We start from the raw sequence: 25,460 nt of genomic DNA on the forward strand, positions 1-25,460 counted from the left end.
ACAGATGCAGTCCTGTGTAGGCAGGGGACAGACCTCTCTCACTGGGCTGGCATGGGGGCCCCTCCTGTCACTTCTGCAGGGAATTAGGTATTAGGGCAGGAGGTTTACATGAAGAGGTAATGATAGTGGAGCAAAGGTAGTACTTAAACTCAATGTGGTGATCTCAGTTAAGAATGAACTTCAGCCAGTGTTCTCTCTTTTAAACTTTCTTTTAAAGGCTGTCAGATCAATAGCTTTGGTGAGCACAACATTTATGTAACTTTTTTTTTTAATTTATTTATTTTTTCAGTGGGTTTTGTCATACATTGACATGAATCAGCATCCACCCAAGTTAATGTTCTTTCCAGAACAAAAGCCACCTGGGACAAGTGACACACAGAGGTGTTCAGATTCCCATTTTTCTTACCACTGTGTCAGTGTGCTCAACCAAGTCCTTTTTAGGTATTGGCTACTGGCTAAAGCCCACTGCAGAAATACCAGTGTCCTATCTGGTAGGGTTTTCTGCTGGGGGCTGTCCAAGCAAACTGCCTTTTCCCAGGTAACAGATGCCAGAAGTTCCCTCCTCCTGGGGTGAGTTCAAGCCAGTGGCCAGGAGTAGACTATTCCAGGCCTGAACTGTAGGACTGTTGGGGCTGTCTCAGTAACAAGTGTGGATTTGGGCCTTTTGGGTGGTTGTATTTATTTGGATAGACCCCGGAAGGCTCTATGCAGTCCATGGGGTCGGAAAGAGTTGGACACGACTTAGCAACTGAACAACAACAACAATAAAATTCTCATCTCAGCAATTAAGAAAATCCTACCTAGGTGACTATAGTTGTGAAAGAGGACTCACAGACCGCTAGCCACCCCCCCCCCCCGCCCACCCCTCCCCCGACTTTGCCTCCTGCTTCCCTGGACCACACATCTCTGTCACTCCCTTCCTCTGTCCCCTTCATACTCCCTTCCCTTTTGTGCTGAGCGAGGGCCTGGGTCAAGATCAAGACTAGCCCGCTCTTTTTGGATACATTACATTTTTCAGCCTCTAAGGAAAGTCCCGGTGTTGGTTTTTTTTTCCCGTTAGGTGTATGGGACTAGAGTAATAGCTATTATGATAATTTCACTCATGACAAAAATGAAATTATTAAGTACCGAGAAAAATCTGACCAAGAAACAAATGACTAGTCATTCTCTTCTCTTCACTCTGTATCCACTGACACACATGCACATAAACCACAATGCCCGCTCAGCAGGTCACTCAGCCAGCACCTACGTGGCCCACCATTGGGTAAACGTCACCTCTGTTCCTGCAACTTATTTCAGGCCTGCTCCTCCCACTTGCACTGAGGATAATAGTGCTGTCAAGGACAACAATGAGCCATCTTCCTCTGAATATTCATTCAGCAGATAGTCCCTGAACAGCCACTGATGCTGTCCCTGCCTGAGGCAGAGGGAATCTGGCCTCCTGGAGCGGACCAATCAACACCCAGATCCGGGATCAGGTGGTACACGTTCTGGGATGAAGTCAAAAAGCAGAGCAAAGGGCTCAAGAGGGGCGGGGCCAAAGGGCTCAAGAGGGGCAGGGCCAAAGGGCTCAAGAGGGGCGGGGCCAAAGGGCTCAAGAGGGGAGGGGCCAAAGGGCTCAAGAAGGGAGGGGCCAAAGGGCTCAAGAGGGGAGGTGCAGACAAGCTCAGTGCCTTGCCGACATCCCCCCAGCATTTACCTAGATGCAGGGAGGTCCTCTGCCTTTGGTGATTGTCTTCCCCGCCCTGGGAGAGTGCTTGGCCCTCGAGCAGGGTAAGCAAGAAGTATGAGAGGATTCACGCCAGTAGGAGTGGCCCCAGCGATAACAGACGCCCCGTCCTTCGAGGTTAGGCCAACTCCTGAGAGTGCTCTGGCCCTCTCCCCGAGGTGCTCAGCAGGCCTGAGTTCCGTGGTCCCCGCGGTGACTGCTGGCCAGCACATGTGCCCTCTCAGCCTGTGCCCCTCCGGCTGGCTTCCCCACACCCGGCCCGCGTTCACCGCGTGCACTGCTCCCTAAGCCACCTGCACTCCAGCCGTTGGCTCAGGGTCGACTTCGGGGAGAATCCAAACTAAGATGGCAACTTAGGGTGTCTCTGCCAAGGTGACCTTGGAGCAGACGCCTAGTCCAGTGAGGGAGACGTGCTGTAAGGCAGTCCCAAGCAGAGAGAACAGCGGAGGTGAAGGCCCTGAGGTGGGCTCCTGCTGGAATGCCTGAGGGGCAGCACAACTCGGGAGGGAAGGACAGAAAGCGTGAGGCAAAGGGCAGGAGAAAACAGCTTTCTCCCTTTCCTCCTCTCATAGTTACCATAGCGCCTGGAATTCTTTCTGTCGCGATTTCCTCCAATTGCTTCACTTCTCATTGCTCTGATGGCTCATTTTCTGAGAGTTCTGCCATATAAATGAAATAGAAATAGCACTTTTTATTTCACTCTATTTAAACACATCTACCACTGATTGGCGTGGAGCCGTGGGGACTGTCCACAGCCCTGCTTAGGGAGGTGGCCTGGGGTGGGAGAGGGAACAGCTTGCTCCCCACAGGGGTGCCCCACCCCAGATATTCTTAAAAGGTGGGAGACGGACTCTCTTTTCCTGCTCTATCAACCATCATCGTCAAGGACACCTTCTCTTAAGAAACCACTCTGTGCTGTACTTTGGGCCATTTGTTTCACCTTCATCATCTCTGACCCTTAGGCCAGCTCTGAAAACCAAACAGTAACTACAGCCCAGGGAGGCTACCTTCTTTGTATTTCCCCCTCCAGGCAGGTGCCCCTGGCTACACGGGATACACCGCAGCAGTGATTCCCAGGGCCACAGCGCCCTCGCCATGTATTTGGGGCCCTGCTGATGCGGTTGCTTTGATTTCAAATAGGAGACTCCAGATCACAGAGGATTTGGAGTTCTTTTTAGGCGGCTGGCATGAGCTCAGCACAGATGCCTCCCGGAGCAGGACTGCTTTGCTGCCTCCTGGGAGGTTCATCATCAAAACTTCCTGCCCTGACCCACATCACGACTCTCCATTTGTGGTTCTGGCTGCAGCTACTGGGTAGCCGGCAGTGGAGTCTATTAGTGCTTCATTCTGCTCACAGCTCCTTCTGGAGGAGTTGGCATCTAAAAATTAGTTAGCAGTAAGCGAGCCCTGAGGTGATACCTATTAAGAACTAAAAGGTAGGCCAGGGAGACTGAGCTCTGTTGGCAGAACTAGCCTGCTCTCTGTGTAGCTGGTCCTAGGAGTCCCTAGCATCTCTAGGCTTTCGGCGTCTCTCAGGCTGGAAGCGATAACAAATAGGTTTTAGGGCTCCCTGTTACCTGTCTTGTCCTTAGTGCTCACCAAATGTTCACGTATACAGCTACATTTTCAGCTTCCTATGTCATCAGACTGAGGCCAGATGACAGAGTGTCGCCTCCTAGCCAGTGGGATGCAGGCAGAATTAATGTACACCTCTTCAAGGCTTGCTCCTTATAAAACCTCCCAGGAGCCTTGCTTCTCTTCCTCCACTGCTTGAGAACTACACGTTCTAGGCTTATATCAGATTTTGTGTGAGGGAGAAATAGAACTTTTATTGTATTAAAGCACTGAGCTTTGTTGGTTTATCTGTTAGCATAGCATAGTGTAGCCTATCCTGACTAACACAGTTTTCCTTTATTATGCCTATTCAACCATCCATCCATTCATTCATTCATTTGCCCTTTCAGAGGTCATTCATTCACTTGATAGTACTTAAGTGCCCACTACCTGGCTAGTACTTTAGCATGAAGACACCTTGGGTTTTTCCTCTAGAGAACAGGTGTATATCCAGGTGAGGAGATGGACGTGGGAGCAGAGACAATAATAATACAGGGTGCTAAGTGTGTCTTGGCTGCGTAACATTCTGTTATGTGCAGAGAAATAAATATTCAGAGGTCTTTACCTTTAAAAAATGCAACTATCCTCTTTTTACTTTCATTCTTTATCAGACTCCTGTTTTTAAGACAGTGCCCACCCCTGCATATCGCACTCATTCTTAAAAAAAACCAAAAAACTGCATTTACCACCAGTCTCTCCTTCCTAGTGGCCCATCATTCCAAACCAATCTTCCCAAGTACCATTTCTATAGATCATGCCCCTGTATGAAAATCATCCAGGGGTCTCTCGTTGCCCACATAAGGTCCAGAGTCCTCAATTTGGCATTGATCCAGATCTGAGCTATCTTTCTAACCTTATTTTCCACTTCTCCTTTACCCACAACTACTTCTTCAGCCAGATTGGCATAATCCATGGCCAACAACCCACACCACTGGTGACCCCACTTCCATCTCTTTTTCACACCACTGCTTCCCCAGGACTCCCCTCCTTGTCTGCCTAAGTCCCTTCCTCTCTTCAAAGTCCCACCTCAAGTGGTATCTTTGATCTTTGTCTACTCCACTCCATAGTATTCATATACTCAACAATTTAGATGAAATGGACAATTCCTCATGGAAAAAAACTAGCATAGGACATAGGAGAAATAGAAAATATAAATAGTCCTATATGTCCTAAAGAAATTGATTTCTTAATCAAAACTTTTCCCACGAAGGAAATTCTGGGTCCAGATGGCTTCACCAGTGAATTCCATAAAGCATTTGAGGAAGAAACAAGCCAATTTACACAAGTTCTTTCAGAAAATAGAGGATAACTTTCCCCAACACATTGTATGAAGCTTGTATAACCTTGATACCAAAACCTGCTGAAAGACACCTCAAAAAAATCTGTAGCTAACATCATATTTAATGATTAAACATTGGCTGCTTTCCCTAAGATTGGGAGGAAATCAAAACATCCTCTTTCACCAGTATAATAAGAAACAAGGATAAGAAAGGAAGTAGCAAATACTGTCATTATCAGCAACATGACTGTGTAGGTTAAAAGCCCATGAAACTGACAAAAACTGCAATACCTAAAGAGTAAAATTACAAGTCACTGGATATAAGGTCAATATATAAAAATCATTTGTTGAGGGGGACTTCCCTGGTGGCCCAGTGGCTAAGACTCTGGGCTCCCAATACAGGGGTCCTTGGTTTGATTCCTGGTCAGGGAACGAGATCCCACATGTTGCAACTAAGAGTTTGTATGCCACAACCAAAGATACTGCATGCTGCAATGAAGACTGAAGATCCCGTGTGCCTCTACTAAGACACATTGCAGTCAAATACATAAATAATTATTTTTAAACAATCAATTGTATTTCTCTATCTCTCTGTGAGTGTGTGATATATATATATAGACTTCCCAGGGTGCTAGTGGTAAAGAACTCACCTGCTAATGCAGGAGATTAAGAGACTCAGGTCCAATCCCTAGGTTGGGCAGATCCCCTGAAGAAGGGCATGGCAACCCACTCCAGTATTCTTGTCTGAAAAATCCCATGGACAGAGGAGCCTGGTGGGCTACAGTCCAGGGGATCACAAAGAGTTGAACATGACTGAAGCAACTTATCATATGTATGTATATACACACATACACATACACTAGTAAAGAAAAATGGAGAATTAAAGAAAGTGTGTTAGTCACTCATTCATGTCCGACTCTTTGCAACCCCATGGACTGTAGCCCACCAGGCTCCTCTGTCCATGGAATTCTCCAGGCAAGAATACTGGAAAATGGAGGATTAATTAAATAAAAAGGTATACCATTTACAATATTATCAAATATTTAAGTCTAACAAAAGACTGCATGTCTTCTACACTAAAAACTACAAAGCTAAGAGAAATTATAGACAACTCATGAGACCAAAAGCTATACTATATTCGGAGATTGGAAGCCACAACATTGTTAAAGATGTCTATCTCCCCAGATTTATCTATCAGTCCAAATAAATGGCCAATAAACTCAGTATTTTTTAAAAGAAATTGACAAGCTGGTTCTGCGATGTATGTGAAAATGCATAGGTTCTAGAATAGCTAAAATAATCTTGAAAGAAAAGAACAAATTTGGAGAATTTATGCTACCTGATTTCAAGTCTTACTATAAATCTACAGAGGTCAAGACTGTGGTTTTGGCAAGACAGTAGACATATAGATCAATGGGGTGGAACAGAGTCCAGAAATAGACCCACACACATACCCTTGATTTTTTGGAAAAAGGCATTAAATCAATGGGGGTGAAAACAAAGTTTTTTTGTCTTACAAATGGTTCTGGAACTGAATATACATATGGGAAAAAAAGTAATTTTGATCCCTACTCCACTCCATACACAAGAAGTAATTACAGAAAGATCACAGACTTAAACATAAAAGCTCAAACTATAAAATCTCTTGAACAAAATGCATGACAAAAATCTTCATGAACTTAAGGGAAATGGATTTCTCTGACAGGGCTCAAAGGGACTAAGCCATACGAGAGAATACTGATGAACTGGACTTTGTAAAAAAATATTTTTTAATGTCTGTATAGCAACAGTCTACTATTTAGAAACAAATTGGCAAGGCACAGGCTGGGAATAAATATTTGTAATCCATATATCTGATAAGGAGCTTTCATTCAGAGTATATAAAGAGATATTACAAATCAATAATAAAAAGACGACCCAAATAAAAATGAAGAAAAGGCTTCATGACAGTACACAAGAGAAGATATACAAATGTCTAGTAAGCTCATGAAAAGATATTCAACATTATCTGTCAGAGAAATTAAAATTAAAGCCACAATGAGAGACCATTTCATATCCACTGTAATGACTACTGACATACCAAGTGTTACTGAGGATACAAAGCAACCAGAACTGATAAATTGCTGGTGGGAGTGTAAAATAGTACAACTGTTTTGGAAGAATCTCTGCCAGTTTCTTATAAAACGAAACATACACTTAACCTATGACTAAGCATTTTCACTCCCAGATATTTACTCAAAAGAAATGAAAATGTAAATCCACAAAAAGCCTTGTACAAAAATATTCTTTGCAGCTTTATTCATAATAGCCCCAAACTGGAAACAGCTCAACTAAATAGATAAATAAATTGTGGTATATTCTTACAATGGATTACTGCTCAGCAGTAAAAAGGAATGAACTACTGATATATAAAACAACATGAGTAAATTTCAGAAATATTATGCTGAATGAAAGAGGCCAGGCATTTTTAAAGCATCATACTGTATCATTCAATTTATATGTACTCTTGAAGAGGCAAATCTAATCTATGGGACAGAAATCAGAATAATGGTTGACAAAGAGGGTGGAAGATTGACTGGAAAGGGGTACTAAAATTTGGGGGGTGATGGTAATTACTATTTGTTACTTTGGTTTCACAGATATACGTGTCAGAGTCACTGAACTCAACACTTAAGATGTGTACACAACTTAATTGTCTGTTAAATTATATCTCAATTTTAAAACTACCCCTGCTGCCACCCCAAGAGCCATGTTGGGTACTACTGTAATGTCCTGTTATTTATTATTTTCATATGCAGTTATGCATTTTAAACTTTCTTAGGTCCCTCAGTAGGTCCTGCACTATACTTGGGGCTCCACATTTGTTGAACCAATGAGTGAGTAATAATCACAGTGTAAAAGGGAATTACAGGAAAATTAGAATACAACACATACATAATTCCAAGGTTTCCATTTTCCCATGAGTCAACACCACTGCAAATGTAGGTCCCTATCTCCCAACATGTAACAATAACCCAATATCTAAGACAGCTTGCTTTTATTTACAATAAAAGAGGAGGCAAGGAAATAACAGAAAGCTTTTGTCTCCTATATTTTGAGGTAACACCACATAATTACTACTCTATTTCTTAACTCTAGTGCGATAGACCAAAAGACATCTGATGAATCACCTTTTCATTCATAAAACCCTGCTTATATCTTTCATCGCTTTTATCCTGCTAGAATAATAGCAGAGACACAGTGCTTGATGGGCCTGCATTATCAGACACTATTGGAAAGGTCTAGATAAGAGTGCTGAACCACCTATTAGTATTCTGCATGCAAACCCTTCTCTATAACCCAGAGTCATCCGTATCCTGGCAACCCTCAAAATTTCATTCTCATTGAATTGCTAGATCTTTATCAAAATATAATTATAGCCTTAATTTGAAAGATAAATTTTGATTGCCAGTGCCATGCCCAAAGGAAGAAATAATCAGGTGGGAGAGCGCTCAGGCACAATTGTTAACCATATAATCAATGTCATGAATCACCCAGCCCTTAAAAAATATAACTTTGGGGGAAGTTGTGAGGGGTAGGGCAAGGAGGGGAAAAAAAATCACGGAGGCATCAGACTGACTTAGGACTCCGTCACTTCCTGTTTGCTCTTTTTCTCACATTTCTGCTTCAGCACTTGTCATCTCTGCCCAACTGGAAGAGTCTGGGGATGGCCCATGCTGTGTGGCCTGCTTCTACGTGTGCTCACAGTGGCCCAATCCTCAGCAGGAGGTGACCAGGTCTACAAGCCACCTATCTTGGGTCAGGTTTCCGGAAAGCAGGCACTGGAGTCACATAGACTCTGAAGTGGGGGAAGCTTTGTAGGAAAAGCTCTTTGGGTCAGGGAGGGAACTGAGCAGGACTGGGCAGAGAGAAGCTTCTCTCTCCGCTTGTGGGAGGGATCCTCTGCTGATCCCCGTCACAACGAAGGGTCAGCCAGCCCCATGGGGGAGGTCTGGAGTTGGGGTGGCTGCACAGAACTGTCCTCAATGGAGGTGGTGTGGCCAGTCGCTGGTTCTGTGCTGACCTGGGAAGGTAAGGGGTGTGACCTTGGGCGAGGCAGCTCTCTTCAAGGACGGTTCCCAAAGAGGGGCTGGGCTGTGAGCCGTCAGCCAGCTGTGCCCAGCAATGGGGAATGAGCGCTCGAGTCCTGAGGAGGAGGGGCTGTGTGGGTGCATCGAAGTAGCCGCTGCACCACCTCCATTGGCTGGAGTGATGCAAGGGCCTGGGGAGGATGATCCGAAATGGAACCCCGACATACTGAACCTGCGAGCCCATTTCTGCAGGAGCAGCTGTCCCTCCTGAGGCAGCCAGGTGCTTCCGTTGTGTGTGCTCAGTCATCTCAGAATGTGTGTCTGGCTGGGAAAGAGGAGGTGGACATCAGAGGGACTTTTGTGCCCTGATCCAACTGGTATGCGTCTTATTTGAGGGTGGGTACTGATACTGTGTAAAAAAATAATCGATACCTGTGAGACGCTGTCTGGGAAGGGCAAGAGAACAGAAGTCACATACTTCAGTCCCCTTTCCTTTTGGGCACTTACATCCGCAGCCTCAGTGCTTTCATGGTCATAAACGGGTCATGACTTCGGGATGGAGAAAGACCCAGGCACGTGTAGCCGTTTTTGTCCACTGGAGTACAAGGAATAGATTTCTTTAACCTACATTTTAATGTACAGTCAACTTCTCCTGAGACCTCTCCTGAGACCTCAAGTTTGTAAATACAGAGCCTTCAGAGTTCACCACTGTGGTAGCCTGTCTCCGCCCCTCTAGTATTCACGGCCTGTTGGCAAAACAAGTCACAGGCTCAGCCTTGAGAAGGCCTGGAAGCTTCTGCCTTTGTGCTTTTGGGGACCCCGAGTCACTAGGTAAGAAGTCCAGCTACCCTTTCGGCAAGGGCACTTGGACTGGCCCTGGGACTACACAGAGACAGAAGCAGAGCCGAGCCCCCAGGGCACATACCACCAGTAAGACTAGCAGAAGAACTGCCCCCGGGAGCTTACCCAACCCTGCAGAATCTTGAACCAACAGATCGGCAGTTGTTTCTTAGGCCAGTGAATTTTGGAGTGGATTCTTACAGAACAGTAGATAGACAACATAACTGCAACTAGCAATTACCTCAAGAGTCAAATGGCTATGCTGGCCTTGCCCCTCCCATCTTGAGTCAACTGCCTTTTCAGATTGGACTGAAGAGCCCTTTCTCATTTGATGGCCACTTCTCACAAGGAAGAAACATTTTTTATGACTTCATAGTAGATACTGCCTATCCAGGGATGAGTAGACCGAAACTTTAAAAAGGAAGGGAAAAAAAGTGCTTCACTGGACTGTCAGAGCCAGAGGTGAGGAACTGGGCTGTCTCACTAGCTACATAGCTTAATCCTGTTTATCATTTTCATATGCTGGGGCCTCAAATTCATGCCTCAGTCCATTTACAAATGACTCCCTGTTGTGGACCTCCAAGGTCACTCACTAAGAGAAGAAACTCAGAATATTACATCCTGAGCATCAGGGTCTATGTTGACTGTACACATCACAGAAGGCCAGAACCCAGAGCCCACCAAAGCAGAGACAGAATGTAGCCAGATGGTCCAGGGTTGGATTCTGGAGCCACGTCACCTGGGATCAAATCCCAGATCTGTCACGTGTTACCTGTAAAACCCTGCACAAGTTACTTAACTTCTCTGTGCCACAGCGTCCTTATCTATAAAGTTGGTATGATAATAATCCCTCCCTCACAGGTTTCTTATGAGGATTAAGTGAGTTCATCTATGTACAGGGGATAGACCAATGCCTGGCTCTTCTGAGACTAACTCTAACTGGTTCTACAGTAACAACTGGCGGGGGGAGGGGGAATCTCACATCAATTTTAGGTAATATGAATGGCTGTTTCTAGTGATTATACAAGATGAAGGCTATCTAGTGGACTGTATATCAGCTTTCTGAAACTCTACCCTATGTAACTATTTTCCTATGAGGGCAGAGTGATCAGCACATGGCAGAAGGAACACAGAGCTAAGAGAAGGAGACCGAGGTTCTAACTGCAGCTCTGCCATAAACTAGCTGTATCACGTTGGGCAAGTGATCTATAACATGGGGAATAATGACAATGACCAGATGGTCCCTCCAGAAGTCTGTTATGTCTTGACACCTTTCCAAATCCTGTGAGACAGGAAAGGGCAGGTACCACCATTTTAAAGAGACAGATATGTATTTGGCTACATGACCTGCCCAGAGCCAAATCCAATCCTAAAGGAGAGCAAAAAAGGGGCATCTTCCAGGCACAGACTACATTTCCCAGCCTCCCTCGCAGTTTGCTGTGGTCACGTGATTGACTTCTAGCCAGTGGAATGTGGATGGGGATGAGATGTGCTACTTCCAATCCCCAGTGCTCTTTCCCCTTCTGTTGGCTAGATGCAAAGAAACTCAGGAGGGACTCTGAGGCCCTAGGGGATAGCAGAGCTGCAAGAGGTCATGAGACCAGATTCCTTGTCATCACAAGCTAAACGTTTATTACACTTTATATGATAAAGAAAAAAACTGCATTGTGTTAAAATTCTGAGATCTGGGACTTATTTGTTATGGTATTCCTTAACCAATGCTCTCAGTGTGAGTCTCCAGTTAACTGCTGATCCAGGTTCTGAACTTCAAGAGGAAGCAGCACCTTTCTGTTTTGGTATAACAGATCATTGACATCTTATTTGCTACAGGCAGAGCCAAGTCAGTGAGTCTTTAGGAAAGACTTCTGTATCCCAGCTCATGGTCTTCCCATATGCTCTTCCAAGGGGGTCAAAGAGTTAGCTACTGTTGCACTGGGCCTTTGGGCTAAATGGAATCATCAATAATCTTGCATCTTCTGTAGGGAACATCAAGGTGAGGGACATAGATGAACCAGCAAATATTCTGAGGCCTCTACTAGAAGACTAATCAGGAATGATTAGAGGATTTATCAGAGGTATTTGGTTTCCTAATCTCTTCCTTTCCCCCAATCAAAAGCTATCTTAATACGGTCCTGATCTCCTCTGTCCATGGGATTCTCCAGGCAAGAATTCTGGAGTGGTTGCCATGACCTCCTCCAGGTGATCTTCCCGATCCAGGGATCAAACCCAGGTTTCCCACATTGCAGGCAGATTCTTTTCCATCTGAGCCACCAGGGAAGTCCAAGGAAAATCAATGTACAATTTAAAAATCAAAATGCACTTTGAAAAGGAAGAGAGACTCATCCAGTAGGTTCTATCTTGAATAGGGAACTGATGGTGGGAATGTGCACCTTCCCTCCTAAATCCCCATACACTCTAGTTTATTTCTTTCAATGTTAAAAGGTTAGGCATTTACATTTTTTCAGCAGTTACCAATGCATTTTTGCCAAAATAAAAAAAAATCCTATGATTCAATCAGATCAAGAACAGATGGGGTCTCTTTTTTTTCTTCACACTGGACTTTGCTATCTTTGCCACCAAAGAGAAGGCAAACATGGGGGAAATGAAGGTTTATGGAAATAAATAACAGGAGAGCCCTGGCAGGCTCAAGGGATCCAGGAACCCAGGAGGAGACCATGGCTTCCTGCCATCCACTAGCATCACTGAAGTCCTCAGTCCCTTCCTGTCTCCTCCCTTCCATGTGGTACCTTCCCCATCAGCTGGGGCTGCCCCTCTCAGACAGACCAGGTACCCTGCAGTTACCAAGAAGAGGTTCCTCACTCAACTGTCCAGAGATTTCCATCTGAAAGAGTGGCACCCCAGCTACTATCTGCACCCATGGAGCTGGCATGATTTAAATACCACCTGGACCCTTTGGTCCCTCTATTTTCCAGGCCAAATGCCTCTGGGGGTGTGTGGTCTGCTAGCCCCTGAAGCACAGAGGAGGAAGCCCCACATGGATGGCTAAGCAGAACTCCCAGAGAATGTAAAGCTGCAGAATCCCACAGCTGGGGGCTGGGGAGGGGTCCCTGTCTGGGATCCCATCCCCCAATCTTGCAGCCCAGTAGCTCTGGCCCTCACAGAGGGGTGGACAGGCAGCTGCTCTCTCACCCAGACCAGTGTCCTAGCATCCCAACCCTGTCCGGAGACTGGAGGCGGCACTGCCTCTGAAGGCTGTGTGGACCTGGCCTCAGGCTTCCTGGGGGCTCAGCGGGGCTCACTCTCACATATCCGGGAAGGGAGACCCCATCCTTGTGATGGTGGGGTCCGGCTAAGCTGCATCTCCAGCCCGCAAGGCTATTTTTAGATGCTGTTATCTTTGCCTTGCTCACAAGCAGCTGTGAAAAACAAACTGGGGACCAGGAGGCATGAAACTGGAAAATAAAAACCTCATAAAACAAGAGAGCTCCCAAACTCAGGAGCAGAGCACACGGTGGCCACAACCGGGCACCATCATGGCGGGCCTGCTTAACCTTCCCCTGAGGGGGGTACCGGGGGTGGGGGTGGGGGGCTTCGCTCTTCTACTGTCCCCCCATCCCTGGCCTGGCAGGCCCTGGGCAAATCCCACTTTGACCCGCCAGCGACTAGTCAATCAGAAGCCGGACTCACGTCCCCCCAGACAGTGACCCAGGGGGACAGGTGCACCAAGGGAGCTGGCTTGATGGGGTTAACACTGCCACAAAAGCAAAAGCTGCAGCTCGGCCGCCTCTCTCGTCCAGCTCGTCCTGACAGTCCACTTGCCTTACAGCATCACAGCCAGATCTGTGACAGGGAGAACCCAGCACAGGCAAAATGTCACCCAACACCCAGTTTTCCAGCAGGGCAGGAAAACAGGAAGAGGCACCAAGAGGTGCCCCCGACTTCTCCCAGCCCCTAGAGCTCCCAGAAGGCCGAGCCTCGGGGTGCCCTCCTACTTCCAGTGCCTTCGAGTCCCTGTCGCCTCCAGCCCCTGCAGTGCCTGCACCCGAGCAAGGAGGCCTGGGCAGCCGCGTGGAAGAGTGCGCCCCGCCCCAAAACCCAGGATGGGGGTGGGGAGGAGGCGGCAAACTTCAAAGCTGCAGCTGCAATATGCTTTAAAAGAAAAAAAAAGCCACCCCCCCCCAAAGCCAGAGGGGCTCCCCTCATCCCTCAGAGCTATGCGCGGTCCACCTTGACTGCCCACTCCCCCTCACTCTGCTCTGCCAAGGGGACCGGGCTCTTGGACCTCGGCTGGGGGTATTTCCTCTCAGGCTAGCGCGCGGCGGGGCTGCGGCTCCTGCTTCCTCCGTTCCCCAAGTTTACCCACCACCCAGAGGTGTGAAAAATTAGTTAAAAATGATGTCACCTGCCCCTCCCCCCTCCCCCCACGCCGGTCCCGTCTCACACACACCGGAACATCCCGGGGGGTTGCGGTGGGGCTCCGGGCCGAGGCTGGCCTCCCCGGGCGCCCGCTCAGGCTCGGGCTCGGCCCTGGTAAGCCCGCCCGCGCTTCGTTCCCCCGGTGCAGAGATCCTACCGCCCGTGCGCCCTGGGCGCGCCGCCGGGCCCCGCGCCGGCTCCCCGGGAATGCGGCCGTCAGGTGAGGTAGGCATGCGTGCCGGCTCCGCAGCGAAGCAGCAGCTGGCTGAGGCGCTGGGCTCGCGATCTGCCTCTTCTCCCTCTCCCTGCAAAGGAGAGGCCTCCCGGGGGGCTTTCCAGCGCCTTGTTGCGTTAGGACCGCATTCCCCCTTCCTTCTCCCTTTTATCTTAGTTTCTGCTTCAGATGCAAAAAGGGAGATCGCCGGAGTCCATGCTCAGCTCCAGCCAAACTCGGTCCACAGGCTGAGAGAGAATTATGAATGGATGCTGCCTTCTGATGAGGAAGTCGACTGGGGAGGTCTCTGCGCACGGCGCGCTCCATCAAAGCCGGGGCATTGGCCCCTCCACTGCTTCAATGCTGCAGGCAGAGACACCTAATTGACCACTGGGAAATCAGGTGCCAGGAGACCTGGGCGGGACGTAGCCCCAGGGCCACGCTGGGATCGAGCGCCTTGCCGGTGTAGACAGCTTCGATTTACAGCCCAGTGAATGGAGGGGACTGCGGCAGCCAAACCTCCCGGGCAGCAGGCACGGTTGCACCAACGCTCTGCAGACAGCCGCCCGGCTCTGTGAACATCTCCTGGCTCCACTGGGCTAAAGGGAACCTGCTAAAAATAATCCGTCCCCTGCTGCCAGCCGCAGTGAGCTGCAGGACTCAGACCCCAGCCCCAAACTCGGTGGCGCGCGGGAGCTGGCCACAAAGCGGGCCCTGCGCGCTCAGAGGAGCCGGGGGCTGCGGAGGATCCTGGATCCGGATTTCTGGTACCTGTGCGTTTCCTTCTCCGGTAGCACGACCGCTGGCGCTGCGCGTTACCCATGCCCAGAGAGGCGGCGGGCTCGGCTCATCACCAACAGGCTGGACCGACCGCGGCTGCTCAGCACCGCACCCCCGTGGTTCCCTTCTCACCTCCCCGCTCCCTGGTCTCGAGCCAACAGCAGAGGAATCAGAGATGCCGACCGTGCCAACTCCTCCAGCCGGGGCAAGAGGGAGGCTGGAGACTGGCGCGGAGCATGTGCCCGCGTGCGTAACAGGATTAGAGCGGCCGAATATTGTAACATTGCCTCCCCTCCCCCCTTTCATTGGCGAAACCTCGCAGGCTGGACACAACTCAGCCTGCCCAGGCTCCAAAACACTGCAAAGACAATGCCTTCCCGGCGACGGGCTCATCTCCAGGGATGGGTAATTTACTAAACCAGCTCTGAGAAGAAACCGGGGTTAAAAACCACGGCAGTGTGTACCCATGCCTTAGGCTGGCAGATTCTATATATAACCACCACATGCAGAAGACAGAAAGCCATTTAGGGCCACTAAAAACACAACACTTATGGGATATATCCTAATATATAACCAGGGGGAAAGCAGTGAATGAAATTATCCAAAATATGCCTTGTGGGAGGCAGTTTCTGGTACTTTATCTTGAAGCCTTGGAAACCCATTTAGGGAAAACTTGCCCCTGTTTTGACCAGGCTACCTGTTTTCAAACAGGGAGACCGAGGTCCTGGGCAGATTTGCATGCAAGAGCAGTCCTGTGTCCACGAGGCCTCTGACCCCTCCATAATTCACAAATTGTGGTGAAACACTCGACTTGCCAAGGTCAGAAGAAATCACAGGGTTGGCACAAGCCCTGGTAGAGAGTATTTCCTAATTGGCATTACTATGAATTACGATTGTGATCACACAAAGGATCACGTGGAAGCCAAGTTAGTCCAGGCTGGCTGCTCTCCTCTGACCCTGCTCGCACCAACCTCCTCCAAGGGCTGCCAGCCTACAGCATGGGCTAGAGTCCCCGCTGGAAGACAGTGAGGTGAGGTCAGGAAGGATAAGGTGGGAGGAGGTGGCACGGTCACTCCCCCAAGTGAGGCCGAGAAGAGTCGTGAACCCCAAAGTTCAAGGGGTGGGTCAACAAAGGAAAAGAGCCTGCCAGGGAGATCAGACAGAGAAGCAGCAGACCAGGGAAGGAGGGACGGCCTCTCCTGGACACCAGAGGACCACAGGGTTTCACGAAGGCGGCATGATGGAGAATGCCAGACCTCCCTGAGGAGTCAGTGGGAGCAGAGCCCACCGCTCCCTTGGCTTAGGGGGAGCCTGGTGGAGTGGCCACAGCAGGTGTGCAACTGCTGCTGAAAAAAGGAAAAAAAGGAGTCTTTCCCTTAGACTTGCTTGTCGAAGGACCAGAGGCACCCGGGAGCTTGTTAAAAGCACCCTGAGAGCTCTGGGACAGACTCCACCAGGCCACGGGAAGCCCTGCCTGTGCGGACTCAAACCACTCGGGCTTTGAAATGAGAATTTATGTTCCAGTGAGCAAAATGGCCACCCTCTACAGCCATCCCTGGCAAGATCAGGGGGAGCTGGTGGCCAAGTCACTAATCACACATCCCAAGGAGATGGACTGTCTTGCTCCAGCTTTTCAGGGCTGCTCTACCAAAGGAGAGCCTCAGCAGTGAGGCCCGCAGAGCTCTGTAAAGTGATGAAAATGGCCATCCATGTCTTCCCCTTTGCATTCATCTTTACAGCGATGAGGTTGTTCTTAACAGTGACAATGAAAATAATGATATAACTAGATCACTTACATTTGGGTATGGTTTTGGCAAGTCCTGTGGTATAGAGAGAGAGAGAGAGAGAGGAAAAAGAAAAGAAAAAAACAAACAAACCCTGGACTTAAGTCCCAGAAAGACCTGAGTTGGAATCTAAGCTTTTCCACTCTTAGCAGTATGGCCTTTGAAAAATCATTTGACTTTTCTGAACCTTGGTTTTCCTCACTTGTAAAAGGCAAACAGGATGTGAATTTATACGGTTGTTAGGAAGAGGAAATAAAATAATAGATACAAAGCACCATGATGGTGCCTGGCACGTAATAAACGCCCAACGAAGAAAGCTCCTTCCTGTGTCTTAGGTCTTCCCAAACAAGCTCAGATTGTAGTTTTTCTGAGTCCCTACCCTGTTTCTGGTGGTTAGGGTACCTGATGCTTCCTATGGCTCACGGGTTCAAACAGAAGTACTTATTGAACATCCTGAATGCCAGGTACTGTGCTGGGTGCTAGAGTGGACAGAGCGGACTCCGCCCTCTTGGAGCTAGCATTCTAAAGGCAGAGTTTACGTCCCAGCCCATGTGGGTGTCCTGCTTGTTTTTTTCTGGAAGCCAAGGGTACCAGGTCTCAGGAGGAAAACAATGGCAAATGTGTCGTCCCTTTAGGACAGTGATGATCTAGAGTAGGGATCAGCAAACTCATTCCGTCGACGGTCAGATAATATTTTAGGCTTCAAAAGCCACAAGGACTCCATTGCCATGACTCCACTCTGCTGTTATAGCTCAAAAGGCATAAATGAATGGAAGTGGCTGAGTTCCAATAAAACTTTATGCACAAAACAGACAGGGGGTGGGATTTGGCCTGAGAGCCATAGTTTGCCGGCCTCTGAATCTACCACGTGACTCAGGACAGGACAGGAAATGTGTAAATCCATTCAACTCAAATGTGTAAGTCCGTTCATTCAATTATCGGAGATCGTCCATTCAATTCAAGTTGAGCCGACCAAGAGCAGTTCACCGAAGCCCCTCATTGTTTTAGAGCACGTCTTATATTTTCCCTGGAAGAAACTAGCTAGTTAGTTATTCAACCGACTGTCCCTGTCTTGCTCCTCCAGCCAGCCTCCCTGGCCATCAGGCGCAGCCATGTAACTCCGTGTTGCCAGTGGGAGGTGGGAAAGGCCTGTGTGTCCTAGGCCAGGCCCAGAAAAGCTCTTGCCCATTCCAACATATATTAAGAGACCCTGGGGTAAATAAACCCCCAAATGGAAAGAGCCTGGGGACGCAAGTGACTGCATGCCAACCTGCATTAGACCTGCAGTGTCAGAAAGAAGCCACTGAAATGTTGGGGGTTGGTTACCAGAATTAGCCTACCTTGAACAAGTCACTCTCCTATCTCTTTAATCAGATGATACAAAACACAATTTAATGCTCTGCTGATTACTTAGGGTCTTTATTAGGAAGGCTTATTATCGGTCTCTATGGCAACACATTTCAAAGACTCCTTTCTGGATTTCCAAGCTCTTTCCCTGATGGTTGTTAGTTCCCCACTGTCACTCCCCTCACCGTCTTCTAGCTCCCTCCCTGTTCTTTGAAGCCACAGTGGGCTGAGGGAAATAGACATCATGGCTGGGTAACAGCCGCCCACTAAGGAAGAGTTACTAGTGGCCTGAGCAAGAATCTAAGTGACAAGGTGCATGGGCTTGCTGACAACTATTTGCAGTCCAGGGAAGCTCCTTCCACTTACTTTCAGGCTTAGTGCTGTGTTCCAGAGATAAAGTTACTGGAAGCTCAGCATCTCTGGAAACAGTGGGCCCTTTCGGTATTATCTAGCCTCCAGATTTTTAAAGCTTTAATGCTTCTACTCGTCATCTCAGGGGAATCTATAAGAAAGGTTCTAATTCTGTCCCCTGACATTCATGGTCTATTCAACTTTCAAAATACTGTCACTTCCTGACTTTCTAGACATAGATGATACCCAATATATGCCCCAAGTCTGTTCTAAACTTGCCTTTCTTGCTTAATTATTTCATTGTTATCTTATAGGAGCTAAAGAAATTGATTGGAAAAAGCTAAAAAACTTTAGTCCTGTTCCAGAAGTGATTATCTTTATATCTTGGGGCAGTTTACCAAGAAAACCCAGCTGTGCTTTAGACCTGGGCTTCTCTGGTGGCTCAGAGAGTAAAGAATCCACCTGCAATGCAGGAGACCTGGGTTGGATCCCTGCGTTGGGAAGATCCCCTGGAGGAGGGCAGGGCAGCATAGTGCAGTATTCTTTGCCTGGAGAATCCCATGGACAGAGGAGCCTGGTCGACTACAGTCCAGGGGGTCCCAAGGAATTGGACATGACTGAGTGACTAACACTTGCATTATTCTGATGGGTGGGGGCAGTCCTTTGCCAGCACAAGGTTGGGCAGCAGGAGACATACTTGGTGCAGGGAGGAGGCAAATCAAAGAGAGGTGTGGGGAGAGGCCTACAGACTCCACAAACCCTGACAGTCTGTGTTCATTTTTTGTGTGTGTGTTCATTTTTTTAATTGAAAGAACCAAGATGACTGAATGTAAGTGATCCTCTTGGTCTGTTTCTTCAGCTATAAAACAAGGACAGTGGAGATGATCTGAGAGGTTTTCTCTAGGTCTCTCATTCTGGAAGTTTATTGTTTTATGACACCTGGAACCAAAACCACCTTCTGAAATGATTCTTCATCATCACTTCTTATTTCTTCTTGCCATTTCTGCTTATCTTCCAGAACTGACCACTCTACACATAAACTTCAGCATCTGCAAGGGCAATAATATGACCTGGGGTGGGGGAACTTCCGGGTGGTCCAGCGCTTAAGAATCTGCCTTGCAGTGCAGGGGGGCGTGGGTGTGATCCCTGGTCGGGGAACTAAGATCCCACACGCTGTGGAGCAACTAGGCCTACACAATGCAACTGTTGAGCCCGAGCCTGCGAGCCACAACTAGAGTCTCTGTTCCACACCTAAGACCGAGGCAGCCAAATACATAAATAAATCTTTGTAAATAATAATAACAACAGTATGAACTGCAATCTGCCCAGTCTGGGAAACCCTTTTGTCCCAGACTGACCTTGTTGGTTACCTGGGGAATCCCAATTCCAGTTTCACTCTCCAGCATACACACCCTCCTCAGATGTTTCCCTAAGGTGGCCTCCCTCCTTTCCTCTCTTGGGCTCCAATAACAGAAACCCAGTTTGACCTCCAACATTTATTTCCCTGAAGCAAGCTGGATGTCCCTGGTATCAGGCGGGTGTGGCAGAGTCTCACTCCTCCTGGCTCCTGGCAACATCACATCACAGGTGCCAGCCCACCGCTGCTCACAGGAGATCTTGTGACTTCCACAAGACACCACTGCTCTAAAATGGCTTGCTCGTTCATAAGGAACTATGTGTTTATTCATATACATTTTATATCATAACAAATGTAAATTAATTTCAGGGCCCAACTACCCAAGCTAGTGTCTGTATGGCTGCCTGTATAAAATTTCTCTCTCAAAATTCTCAAAACCATCTGGCACAAACTACTGTATTGTGACCTGTTAAAATAAGTAACAGCTGTGATAATCCCTCTCGATTTATGGCAAGCTATAAAGCTTTGCATATCCTGGCAATGCATATAAAATAATAAATAAAACCATTATCATTCTGTGCTGTCTTGGTGGGAATTATGATGATTTAGCCAAAATGGAGCCCCATGGAATGCATCTGAGAAGCAGAGGTCTGGCCCCATCTGCCCCACCTCCCCAGCCCCCAAAGCCCCGGCTCACCACTTAGAGCCCCTAGATGTGTTTGCAAACCTTCCCCACTGTAAATACGTCCTTTCTGAGAGAACTCCATTCCCATACACTGCTGCCCACTTTTTATTACTTCAAAGTCTGCTTTTCTGGTGGTGAGTTTCCAGAATTCCTCAGGATATCCAGACCATAAAGAAAACCAAGCTATGCACAGTTCAAGAGTGTGACATCATGTATAGCACCAAAACTAAGAATTGTCTTGGAACTGTTAGCTGTATGCTTATGTTTGCAAATACTGCCAAGATCCCAGGTTGAAAAATACTATATCAAAGTCATTTCTCTAAAATAGGCAGGATGTAGAAAAAGAAAACCTGGTACCTGGCAGAGAAAGGAACTTGGCAGCTGTGATTCTAAGTAGAAGCCACTATGCCCACTGCATGTGAATTTCAAAGAAAGAAAAAAGGAAGGGGACGGGGCTTCCCAGGTGGAGCTAGTGGTAAATAACCTGCCGGCAATGCAGGAATGGCAGGATACCCGGGTTCCATCCCTGGGTTGGGAAAATCCCCTGCAGGAGGGCATGGCAACCCACTCCAATATTCTTGCCTGGAGAATCCCATGGACAGAGGAGCCTGGCGGACTACAGTCCATGGGGTTGCAGAAGAGTCAGACACAACTGAGCACACAGACACACAAAGAAGGCCCAGTGCAGCCAATAAATAAATAAATAAAATTATTATTTTTTTAAATGAAGGGGAGGGGGAAGGAAGCTAGCATGAAATGGCTCTTTACTATGTACAGCGTTATACATAATCTCATTTAATCCTCACAACAGCCTCAGGTATCACTATGCCAGTTTTATGGTTGAGGAAATGGATGCTTAAAGAGGTTAAGTAACTTGCCTAAGGCCATCCAGCTAAAAGCAGAGATGAAGTTTGAACTCAGATCTGTCTTTTTCCAAGGTCTGTGCTCTTTCCACCTCACCACATTGCCTTCTAGACAGCTGTTCACAACCTTTTAACAATATGACTCACATGACAGATAGTATTTACATGGATCATTCATTTGTCATGGCCATGGACAATTCCTACCCCTTCTCTCCCACTTACAAAGTCTACTTGAGTGCAAGTGAGAGTTACCTTATCAGTGGAAGAACACCAAGTTCATATATGTGTGTGTGTGTGTGTGTGTGTGTGTGTATCTCAGTATATATTAAGTTACAAATAAAGGAGCTTGGTTATTGTATAGATTTCAAAATAGAGCTGTAGTACTTTTCAGCTTTGCCCGTCAAAAGGTAGAATCTATTTCTCCACCCTGAATCTGAGCAAGTCCTTGTGACTTCATCTAGCCAATAGAATGTAGTAGACATGGCACTGAACTTGTTCTGAGCCTGGGACTCAAGATGTGTTCCAGCTGCTACACCTCTGCTGATCATGGTGCCTACCCAGGCTTATAGCCACTGAGAGCAGGGCTAGGCTAGGCTGGGCTAGGCTGTTGGCAGATGACACACATGGGGTTCACTTGTCCGCCTCATTCTGACCCCGAGCCCGCTAGCCACCAATGTGTAAATGAGGCCACCCTAGATCATCCTGCAGGGCTTGACCAGAAGAACCACCCACTGATTTTTAAGCCACTAAATACTAGGGGGGTTTGTTACACAGAAAAGGCCAACTGAGGAAGTTCTGTCCATTTCTAGCCACTTGTCAAAACAGATACTAAGTGTTGAGACCTGGTTTAAATGCAGATATCAATCAACTAAAACCTTCCTAAAAACAAAATGAATTCTTTTTTGTGGCTCCACACATTGCCATAGCTTAAAGTATTCACATCATCTCATTTATGCCCCGTGAAAGTGCCAAGCCAGAGAGGCTTCCTACGACTAGCCTTCAGTCATGGAGATCCACCTTCCCTCCTCAACCCTGGGTTTGTCAGCCTGATGCTGGGTCGTGTGGTTTGGGGGAGAGCATCTCCAAGGGGAGTGGCCCAGAGTCACCCCCAGGAGATGGTCAGTGCATAGGAGGAGGAGGAGAAAGAGAGATGGTGTGTTCGACCCCAGAACCCACTCAGGCAAACAGAGGAGTAAGCCTGAGAACAAGAACCAGTTTCGTAATATTCAACAACAGTCAAGTTGTCTTCTTAAGAAGATGGGGCAGCCAAAGACACAGGCGGCCAGGGGAGAAGAGATGCACACCCTCCCTTTCCCACACACTTGGGGAACTTACAGATGGAGACTCTCAAAAGGAAGAAAGGAACAATTCCAAACTAAATTAGGGCCGCACTCAATAGTCTGAGACAGGAAGAAACAATGGTACAACTAAATACCTCAACAGAAGTGCTCAACCTTGGCTGCACGACGCAGTTTCAACATGGTGAAATCAACCCCTGCACTCTTAATTGCTACATTAATTACTAACTTTATTTAATAGGAAAAATGCTCAGCATTCAGAGTTCCTAGCAGTTTCATCAAAAGTCATTTCTTTTGCAGAAAGTGCTGGTGAGTAACATATGAGTTGATTGTTTGGCTGTCTTTGCATGAGATGCTTGGGCTTCTTTCTTTTCTTTCCTAATTTTCTTAGTAAATCTGGGAACCTTTGAACTTAGGGTAATTTCTCTTTTCTTTCTACTGGTGCCCTCTAGTTATATAAACACAAAAAATAATTACAGAGGGATTATTTACATCTATACATCTATGGTTTCTTCATTTGGTATTTACAGTGCTGAGTGAATGAATTAATTTAGTTCATTTTACTTCTTGGGAAAAAGTGTATATGATGAAAAGGGGTTCTTTTCAGTTGACTCTGGCAAGGCTTTGCAAGGAGCAAATAAAGGAAAGGGAGAAAGAAAGAAACCTTCTTTGTAGCCCTGTGAACATATGTTGGTCTGTACCCTCAGCGATTTTCTACATTTGTGGTTCAACACATACTAATTATGTTCCAGAAAAGGGGATGTTTTGCTGAGAAACTTCAGAAATTAAAAAAAAAAAAAAACCCTCTCTACACCAGTGGTGGCAGCTTCCCCCAGTTCAGGCCCTGACCCTGCTTCCCAACCACTTTGTCCAGTGTGAGAACGGGGATTCTGGCTCTAGGCTGGGACCTCCGTGAGGTGCCTTTAGGGTGGAATCAGAACTGCAACTTCCAGATCAGAGAAGACAGAAAAATAGCATCATATGCCAAACTGGGAGGGAAGGTTTTGTCATTTAAGGATGGGGTGACGTCAAACAATAGAGAAATGACCATAAGATATACCAGAAGCAACGCTAGAGAAGCCAGGTGGGATGTGACCTGGAGGAGGATCAAGGCGTGGTTTGGCCTGCTATTGAAGGGTGAGCACCTGAGAACTCTGGGAAAGCAGATGATGGTGGGAAGATGGCCAAGTGGAGAACGGAGACAGTTACAATCAGATTCCTGCAAATCCAGGAAGAGCTGTAATCGTACCTGCTACTTGTTACTTTGCTCAAAACCTTTGAATGAGATGAAGTATAATCGCTGTGAGGACCTTCACCAGGATGCTGAAGTCAGGAAGTCAGAGAGGACCAACTCTCCTCTCTCTCGCCACTGAGAGACTACTCGTGACCTGCCGACCCTCGCGAGCGACGGTGTGGGAAACCCCACGTGGTAACTTCTTGACCTGCCGCAACCTCCCCGACTTGTTAATCCATCACCTTTTATGATTGCAGGAGACATTTACAACCCTCTCCTAGGAAATGAATATTTGAACAATATGTCACTGATAAACAATGCTGGATAATAAATATATCAGTTACAGGCAGTCAGGTTAACTAGCTTAGGACTGAAAGAGAAAGTCAAAGGCCTTCCCTACACCACTCTGTTTTCTCAAGACATGGGGTTGCGGGGGGGGGGGGGGGTGGTGGGCGGACACTGTTGGCTCTGTCCCTTCTCTGGCACCTCTTCTTTAGCTCAAGTCTCATGTTGTGCCAGGCCTATCTCTGCTGATCGGGTGTTGCTCCTTCAAATAAAAACTAAGTTTCCTTCTCTTTGGATGACCTCAGCAGAGACTAGAGCATAGGCCATGGCACATCTTTTAACTCTTAACCTGTACGATAACCTAAAGATACCACCCCCAAGTTTAGTTTGGAATCATTATTTTCAAATCCTCACAGTCAGTATGGCCTGGTGGTAAAAGCCTGGGGTTTGGGATCAGACAGACATGGGTCCAAGTTCCGGTTCCCATCGACTGAGCTATAATCTTGGGCAAGTTAGGCAAATGCTCTAAGCCTCATTTTTCTTCTCTGGGGAACAAACATAATTGTGCCTGCATCAGAGGGTTGCTATGAGTAGCTGCTGTGACCCACACAGTTCTGCTGAGCACATAATAAAGAGCCCGTAGATGGGTTTTAATCTTAACATCCTGGTTTTCCCCATGCTCCGGGCTCCAAATCTCCTCAGCCCCCAATGTTAATGGACAGACTCCTCTCAAAAACATTATATTGATCACTTATGATACAACAGTACTTCGCCTTCTATTGTAAATGCTAAACTTTAGAAGAAATAAGTTTCATTGCTTTTTGCCAGAAATACCTTTCCTTTTGTGACCCGAACAAAAGCACTGGAGGATAAACAGATTAGAAGAAAAAAACGACCAAGTGAATGTTTTTTGAAGTTGCGGAAATGAGTTGCTGAAAACAAAGACCCAAGAGCAATGCTCGCATCTGCCACTGGCTTTCCATCTATACCTCCACACAAATATCCACCCACTCCTAAAATTATAAACCCGGAGTACAAGATGCTATATTGAGAAATGGAGTAGGGTTCAAAACATCTTTTGAGACTTGGTTGAATCTGCTTTCATTTTGCCAGAGGTGAACTAATATTAGCCAAAGTCTGCCAAGATATGAGAAATGAGAGTCAAGTCTTAGAAAGAGTGGGTTAGAGTGCCCTTAGAAAGGGCAAAGGGTTTTCATGGCCTGTGATTGAGGGCCTTCAAGTTCTCCACACAACACCATCTCCTGATAATGACAACACAGCAAACGGTTACTCAGTCTGCATTGTGGGCCGAGCCTTGCACTATGTGCTTCGTTTTCATTACATCCTCTAGTC

General features: G+C 47.2%; 1 protein-coding gene across 3 annotated transcripts in view; it reads right to left on the reverse strand.

Moving 5' to 3' along the window:
- The window catches only part of NHS (NHS actin remodeling regulator), a 338,447-nt gene that overhangs the window by 72,761 nt on the left and 240,226 nt on the right, over positions 1–25,460 (reverse strand). Inside the window, exon 1 of one of the 3 annotated variants that reach the window (XM_043897611.1) lies at positions 13,941–16,254. The exons of the other annotated variants lie outside the window; for them this stretch is intronic. Within the exon in view, the coding sequence (XP_043753546.1) occupies positions 13,941–14,142 (202 nt within the window). The 5' untranslated portion in view covers positions 14,143–16,254. Of the gene's footprint in view, positions 1–13,940; positions 16,255–25,460 lie in introns of those variants that run through there. 3 annotated transcript variants of the gene reach the window in all.

This window comes from Cervus elaphus, chromosome X, assembly GCF_910594005.1.
Source record: "Cervus elaphus chromosome X, mCerEla1.1, whole genome shotgun sequence".
Classification (NCBI taxonomy): Eukaryota; Metazoa; Chordata; class Mammalia; order Artiodactyla; family Cervidae; genus Cervus; species Cervus elaphus.